This window comes from Cyprinodon tularosa, unplaced genomic scaffold (assembly GCF_016077235.1).
Source record: "Cyprinodon tularosa strain WSP-4 unplaced genomic scaffold, ASM1607723v1 ctg88, whole genome shotgun sequence".
Taxonomy (NCBI): Eukaryota; Metazoa; Chordata; class Actinopteri; order Cyprinodontiformes; family Cyprinodontidae; genus Cyprinodon; species Cyprinodon tularosa.
The window spans coordinates 1,928,039-1,936,607 of NW_024039651.1; the positions used below are offsets into that span (position 1 = coordinate 1,928,039).

The following is an 8,569-nucleotide window of genomic DNA, read 5'->3' on the forward strand; positions in this document are numbered from 1 at the left end:
AACACACCTGTGGCCCATCTCATCATCAGAGGACCCACCAGTATATAAGCTGACTTCAGACCTTGCTTCAACGCCGCAGTGTTGATCTAGTTTGGTTAGCACACAGAGCCTAGTAACCTGAGAATCCTTGCTATCCCTTGAGAGAAAATATTCTAACTCTTCCTTGTTTTTGCCTCACAGGAATCCTGTCTCTTCATGAAGCTCTGGATGAGCTTAACCTGCCTAGCCTGCCCTCGTGAGCCAAACCTGAAGACTCTCCTCTGGATTCCATTGCTGCTCTTGGCTAAGAGCTGGAAACCAAAATCAAGGTCTGCCTTCAAAGTCAGAAGTAAGATGCTGAAGCAGCTATTGAACTCTGCTGATCAATCAGTCTCTGGATCCCACAGTAATCTCTCTCAAAGAGAAAACCGGACTCCTTCAAGGTATACTTCTGCAAACTCAAAGTCACTCATCTCATCTGAGCCAGAGCTAACTAAACTGTCTTCCCTGCAGACTCCAGTGAACCTGTCTCCTGACCAGAACCATTTCCAGTCACAATATTCATATCTGTTGTACTTCAATAAACCTTGTTAAACTTTTCATCAGCCTCCGTTGTGATCTGCATCTTTGGGCTTCTCTCTGAGAACCTATCATGACAGAACACTGCGGCCAAACACAAAGCCCAGCAGGCCACCTCCGTCGGAGGTTAGCGGAGCAAGACACTCAGATCCAAGGACAAGCTCAAGCCCTCCGTGAGTTACATACCCAGATTGAAACTCAAAATCAAGTGCTTCAAACTTTTGCAGGCTACATGAGCAGTGCTAATGCCACGTCGGCAGCACAACCTTTTCCGGGCCCAGTTCCGCCTCCGAGGTCACCGGTTGTGACGTCATCACCTGAGTTCCGCCCTAGTCTTCCTGAAAAGTTTTCAGGTAATCTTAAGGAATGTAAGGGTTTTTTGTTCCAATGTCGTCTAATTTTAGAGAATTCTCCTGGCAGTTTTCCTACAGATAGGAAGAAAAAAACTTTTATTTTGTCCCAACTAACTAGACAAGCCCTAGAGTGGGGGCAGGCAAGGTTTGCCTCTGAGGACAGCTTCAGTTGTACTTTCTCAGAATTTGTTTCTGAATTTTCCATGGTGTTTAATCAAGATTCTGATCAGACAATAGACTCTCGAGCTCTTCTTAATCTCAGACAAGGAAAATCCTCTGTAGCGGATTTTTCCATCAACTTCCGGGTCAAAGCCGCAGCTTCCGGATGGAATCAATGTGCTCTCAAAAGTGCATATTTCCAGGGTTAAATGAAGATATCAAAGATGAACTTGCAACTCTTGATGAACCAGCTAGTCTGGAGGATTTAATCCGCCTAACTATAAGGTTGGATAACAGACTTCGTGCCAGAAACAGCTCTAGACTAAAGAGTCATGGTTTTTCTGTATCAACCCCTGCATGTAATAATGCTTCTGTTTTTGTTGAGTCGTGGTCGACCTCATGTCACGAAACATGCCTTCGTTCTGCAGCTCCTGCTGTAAGGTCTCCTAGAGGTAGGGGGGAGATGGACGCTCCGGATCTTACTTCTGTCCCGTCCGAGTACCATGATCTGGCTCCTGTCTTCAGTAAGGTCAGTGCTATGTCCCTTCCACCTCACAGACCATATGACTGTGCTATTGAGCTATTACCAGGAGCTCCCCTTCCCAGCAGTAGACTTTACAATATTTCCAAACCAGAACGAGAAACCATGGAGAAATACATTAATGAGTCTCTAGCTGCTGGAATAATCCGTCCATCTTCTTCTCCGTTGGGTGCTGGTTTCTTTTTTGTGGGCAAAAAGGATGGTTCTCTTAGACCTTGTATAGACTACAGAGGCCTTAATCAAATAACTTAAAAATAAATACCCACTTCCGTTGCTAGCATCAGCCTTTGAACCTGTACAAGGGGCTACTGTTTTCACCAAGCTCGATTTAAGAAACGCATATCACCTCCTCAGGTTTAGAGAGGGTGATGAGTGGAAAACAGCCTTTAAAACCCCCTTGGGCCAGTTTGAATATCTGGTCATGCCTTTTGGTCTCACTAACGCTCCTGCATGTTTCCAAGCCCTCGTCAACGATGTCCTCAGAGACTTTTTGAATATCTTTGTGTTCGTTTACATTGACGACATTTTGATTTATTCTAAGAACCTTTCCGAGCATAAGAAGCATGTCCGCCTGGTCCTGCAAAGATTGTTGGAGAACAAACTTTTTGTTAAGGCCGAAAAATGCGAGTTTCATCAACCTTCAGTCTCCTTTTTAGGGTTTGTGCTCGAGGGCGGGCAGGTTAAACCATCTGAGGATAAAATAAAAGCTGTTTTGGATTGGCCAATACCTGAGAACCGCAAACAGCTGCAGAGATTCCTGGGTTTTGCCAACTTCTACCGTCGATTTATCAGGAATTATAGCCAAACAGCTCTACCACTCACAACTCTAACTTCAGTCAAAAAGACCTTCCAGTGGACCCCCGAGGCTCAAGGAGCCTTCGACAAACTTAAGACTTTGTTTTCCAGAGCTCCCGTGTTAATCCAACCTGATCCGGCCAAGCAATTCATTCTCGAGATGGACGCCTCTGACTCTGGTGTTGGTGCCGTGTTATCCCAGAAACTCGACTTAGATCAAAAGATTCACCCCTGTGCATTTTTCTCCCGTAGACTTGTCGTCCTATAATTCTCTTCTTGACGACTTAAAATTGAAGCTAAGTTTTATAAAAATTCAAAGTTCTTAAAAAGCAGAAAAAGTCTCAGACAAAGATCAAAAAATTCAGACAGATGGCAGCTGAGTCCGGGTCCAGTGTTTATTGCTAAACACTACATATTTACACAGAGCTGGTGAGCCGAAGCTGACAAATGGTGAAACCAGCTCCCTTTTATACATTTCTTTATCGGTGAAAAAACCCCCTTCAGAACATATTTCAGTCATTGGTAAAGGTCACATTGATATTTATCTGCAAAACACGGTGACATTCATATACACATCTCATTCTTGTGAGAGCACTCTCTCAGGCCATGAAAACATCTGGTGCATTCAAATCAGAAACTTATGACGGTTTAGTCAAAAACATTACAGCTCTTGCTTCAGGTCACGTCAGACGACCATACTGCTCCCCCTTCGTCTTCTCACCCTTTGTGGGATCATTACTGCTCCATGTGCTCTGAAAATAACACCTCCTTTGTATGGTCAGATTTTTGCTGATCTGGACTACCTTGGGATGTCAAATATTTCATTTTTATTGCGGGTGCTTTTCTTATCACTAAGGGGCCTCCACCCTGCGTTGTCCTGTAGACCTCACTCCCATTGGCGCCAGCTGCAACAGATACACACACTCACTCTGCTTTTCTCCTCTCTGGCCTTGAATGGCTCTGTTTTTCTCATTTGTGAAAACAACTTTAAACTTATAAAACATTAACTTTATTTTATCTTATGATTAGTGCAGATTAATACACAACATTCCCCCCTTTGATCCTAAAAGGATCAATTTACGTGATTATGCAGGTGATAACTAATCTAAAACACTTTAAATGTGAACTCACCCAAGTGACAAAAGGTTATATATATATATTGTGCACACTAAACTAAACGTGAGATTAAATACACACCATATAGTAGAAGTGAGTAATATAAGATGTGGTGGTGTCTAAGTAAATATTAAACTAATAAAATGCAGAAAACAGAATATATAAAAACAAAGAGGGATCCCCCTCTTGGCTCCCTTAAGAGGACCCGTCCTCGTTGCTTACTTTTTTTGTAGCAAGATTTTCTAATTCTGTTTTCTCAGCAGAGGCAAATACCAATGCCCAAGCAGCATCTTGTGTTACGAGGTCACTGCATTTATCCCCTACAGTGGTGGTATTTCACACCCATACATACATAAATACAAACAAAAAGCTTCATCAGGCCCGGACTATGCCAGGCAAACACATCTTCTAATGGTCAAAGGACCGTCATTACAACCAACATAGGAGTAACCATATGGCACTCTCCTGCACAGTAATTGTACTGTCACATAAAGTATACAATATGTTTAACAAAGGTATGCATAATCATCAATAATCAGCATTGTCCTTATATCCAGTTATGGCGTTGAAGTTGATATATTAATAATAATAATAGCCTCCATAATTCTGTCCATAATTCTGCCCTCCGTTCGGGCCCCCCTGGGTATAGGGAGCCATATGCTGCAGATCAGCGGTCAGCTGCATCACTTGCTCTTGTAGGTCGATAATGGTCTGCTGTGCATCTCGAAGTTGCACCACCTGCTCTTGTAAGTTGATAATGGTCTGCTGTGCATCCCGAAGTTGCTGCCTCAGTTCCAGATTGTCTCGGGTCAGCTGCCGATTCCCAGCCTTTACTTTGCGTTTGTACATGGTGCGGCGCATCCGTTCAAAGGACCGACGTGGCTCGGGGTGCGCCAGACCCTTCATGAATTGGGCATAAACTGATGTGGTCATAGAGGTGATTTCAGGCTTAAGGTCAGCGTTGGTATCATAGGACTCCAGCGGATGAGCCAAGAACTTTGCAACATGATGAGCTTCGGCAAGATCAAGCTTTATGTCATCTGCTATGACCACGAACATAGCCAGTACGCCTGGAATGGGTGGTGGTGGATAATTATATTGGTGGGGTGACGGTGGTCGTCGATCCTCGGAATTCTCAGGACTGGCAGGGGTGCTGGTTGGGCCGAAATCGATACTGAGGTTCCCCGGTGATGACGAGATGGACAGTGGCTTCCCAGTAGGTAATGGTGGTTGATCATCAGGCTGCCTGCTGGGTGTCATCATCGGTTGATCCTCAGGCTGCCTGCTGGGTGTCATCATAGGTTTGCTCCAACCCGAAGGTGCACTGCTTGGCCCCTCTGCAGGATCTAGTAGGTGCCTGGGAGGAAGATATGGGCATCCTACCCCTAGTGATGGGCCTAACGACGCCAGTGCAGCTCGTAAATTCATTTGGTTTTCTTCATATTCATCATAACTAGCCTCTGCCATGTTCAATAATCTACCTGTGGGGACATAGTATGGCAAATTTAGGCATCATCTGAAGGCATATTATCTCTTATATCTATGGATTATTCAGCATGCAAGTTGCTATATCTATGTGAGTAAGTATATAAGTCATTGTTATGCAAAATATTTATATATATACACTGTTATTATTAAAGAAATGCACGTACCTGGTGAGGGTGGAAGGTGATCATGGTTATGTTTTATATCTCTTGGTCCAATTGTATCTCTACAACTGGGAACTGACCAGTTACACTTACAACAAGTCTTGAGACCAGTCCCCGAACAAGGGGTATGATGCAACACACAACTATCAATATAATCAGTATTACTGCCCCTAGAATCATTCCTGCTGCCTCAAGATATTTTCCCCTTCCAAGCTTGTGAAACCAATCCCAGAATCCCTTCAGCTGAGTGTTCTGGGCAGTCGCCTATTTTACTTCCAGGAATAATCTGAAGGGCTGGTAATTTTTTAGCATTATAGCAGGCTATACAATCATCTTTAGGGCGCTTTTTGGCTTTGAACATTGCCTGGACAGAGTACTGAATCCATTGTTGGAACATATTGGTTTCCCAGTGTGCAGTCTTTAATTTGTCTAGATCTCTTTTCTGCCTTTTGTTTACCAATTTTACCATTCTATGCGCTTTCCCTACCGTCATTACCTGCTCTGTTAATGTGTTTTGGCATATGTTCATTTTGCATCTTACCTCAATGATCACCATCCCATCCTCACGGCAGTCCATGCTTTGTGGAACTCCAAGCCAATGTTTCCCCATTGAGTTACCTAAAATTTCTTCAGACATTACATAATCATATCCTTTGATTTGCACATGCATTAGTGATAAATTTTCTCCATCATTATTATTGATTACCCCTTGGTTAGTAGCTAGTGTTACCATTGCTAGTGCACATGTTTGTGTGTGACGCATTAAATGTGTGTGTGCACTGTTAGTATTAATTTTCATAAGATCCCCCCTTGTTAACCCACAAAGGGTTAACACAACAAGAAAGTTAATCAAAGTCTGAAGAAGGCGCATACGGGAGACGCCCAGACGGCGATGGGGTGGGCGGGACCGAGTGGATCGGCGGCCCACTTGCTTCGGAGGAGGAAGGGGAAAGGGAGGGGATGAGAGGGAAAGGTGCAGGTGAGGGATGTTAAGGGGACAGGACTCCACCAGCATCTGATGGGCCAGAAGAAAGAAGTTCGTCCAGTGCCTGAACGACGGATGGATCTGGGTGAGACCCAGAAGAAGTCTCAGTGGCAGAAGGATCATCATCATTGCCACCAGAATCAGAAGGTGGATGGGAAACATAAGAATGAACACTGTCATCCTCAGAGTCCCCTGACCCTGGCGATTGGCGAGCTGCCAAGCGGGCCGAACGTCTTTGGACGCCTGACGTTGAGGGGAGTGGGGATGCATCAGTGCCCGACACCGGTGCAACATCTAAAGTTTGTGAGCTAGTAGAGGGGTGCTGCGGAGGGAGACTTGTCGCTGCCCTGTCAGCATGCGCAGAGCCCGTCGGTCCTGGATCGAGTCCAGGTGGGTCTGGAGGCCGATGCCTGGTGCAGTGGTTTTTATGAAACCAGAAGGGCTTACCTTCGACTTTCAGGGCAGTGGGAGTGGTAAGCACAACTTTAAAGGGGCCTTCCCTACGAGGCTCGTTCCACTGACGTCTAAAGACTCGTATGAACACACTGTCACCAACTTGAACGTCCCTGACGTCCACTGGAATGTGTGTCTCGTCTCGGCTGTGAGCTGCTTTCACCTGTTGAAATATAAGCCTGTGAATGCGGGTTAAGGACCTGAGGTAGTCCCCCATTTCACGCTCAAGCTGTGCTAGGGAAATCTCTGCCAGCTGGGGTCCTCGAACCTGTGGGAGAGGCATTGGTCGACCTGTAAGCATTTCATGAGGAGTAAGATGGGTTATGCGGTTAGTTTGAGAACGCATTGCCATTAATGCAACAGGCAAGGCGTCCACCCAAGTCAAACGGTTGTTGCTGTCAGCTATTATCTTAGCAATCTTCGATTTCAGGATCCCGTTAGCTCGTTCCACGGATCCCTGTGACTGGGGATGATACACACAACCAAACTTTTGTTTTATGCACAACAGTTTAAACATTTGCTGGATCACCTGTGAAACAAAATGTGGTCCGTTATCAGATGATATTGTGTCAGGCATGCCAAATCTGGGAAAAACTTCTTTACACAAAAACCGTGCTGCTGCTTTGTGGTCATTATGAGCAGTGGGACATGCTTCTACCCATCTGCTAAACCTACAAACAACCACCAACATGTACCTCTTTCCCTGAACCCGAGTTATCATGTCTACGTAATCCATCATCAGATGGCGGAACGGACCGTCTGGCATAGGGATATGTGCTAAGGGTTGAGTAAACATTTTACGCACATTGTACTTAGGGCAATGTGGACATAAGGCCAGTTCTCTGTCTACCATAGGTGTCATATAAGGTGACCACCAAACTGCCTGTAACTTTTGAACAACTTGGGCTCGTGAACAATGATCAGGTCCATGCATTATTTTAATGGCTGTCGGTAATAAGGACAAAGGTAGTACAAAATGTCCTCGAGAACTACGCCACAATCCATCGTGGGGGTGTGTTAACCGAGCCGCCCCCCTTTGTACCCATAGGCGTTTTTCTGCTTCAGATACGTTATTTTGGGCTTCTATTAAGGAGGCCAAATTAGTAATGGGTTCACACTCAGCTACATGAACCATTGGTCCCTGCACTGCTGAACCTGTGGCTTCTTTAGCTGCCTCATCTGCTAAGTTATTTCCAATGGCAATAGGTGTTTTTGCTGTTTGATGAGCAGCACATTTTACAATAGCTAACGCAGATGGAAGTTGCATAGCTTTTATTAACTCTACTACTGCTTGCCCATGTGTCACTGGGGTGCCATCTGTTCTAACAAACCCTCGTTGTTTCCAGATGCTAGCGTTTATATGGCATACCCCGTACCCATAAGCACTGTCAGTATAGATTGTCACTCTTTTACCAGTAGCCAATTTACATGCAGCTGTTAATGCTTTTATCTCTGCCAATTGGGCAGAGCAAGGTTGATCTAGACTCATTGATTGTACCTTGGTAAAGGTCCCATCGGGGTTAAGTTGGACTATTCCATATCCAGCTCTATTCCCTGTGTCACCTCTGACGCATGATCCGTCTACGAACAGCGTCAGATCAGATGGGATTGGATGATTGTATAAGTCCTCCCTTACCTTCATGAAGGTGTCCGTCTCCTGGAGACAATCATGGGGCTCACCTTCTGTGGGCAATACCATTCTTGTGGCTGGGTTAATGGTGGTACAACGTTGTATTGTTAAATCAGGTCCTGAAAGCAGAACTTCATAACCTGTTCGACGAGCTTGGGTTATCACAAAGCGTGGGCTGGTGAGCAGTGCATGTAATTGATGTGATGTGTACAGAATAACAGGGTGGCCCATAGTAATAACTGAGGCCTTTTTGTAGGCGAAGGCTGCTGCTGCCAAACCCTGGTAGCAGGGAGGCAGACCTTCTTCGACACCATCTAATTTTGTGCTGTA

General features: G+C 45.1%; 1 protein-coding gene across 1 annotated transcript; it reads right to left on the reverse strand.

Moving 5' to 3' along the window:
* Positions 1–3,897: 3,897 nt before the first annotated feature.
* On the reverse strand, positions 3,898–5,109 carry LOC119775576. The gene is made up of 2 exons (XM_038273594.1): positions 4,805–5,109; positions 3,898–4,768 (listed from the first exon to the last, which is right to left on the reverse strand). The coding sequence occupies exons 1-2, from the start codon at positions 4,987–4,989 to the stop codon at positions 4,102–4,104; spliced, it is 852 nt and encodes a 283-aa protein (XP_038129522.1). The 5' UTR covers positions 4,990–5,109; the 3' UTR covers positions 3,898–4,101.
* Positions 5,110–8,569: the final 3,460 nt, after the last annotated feature.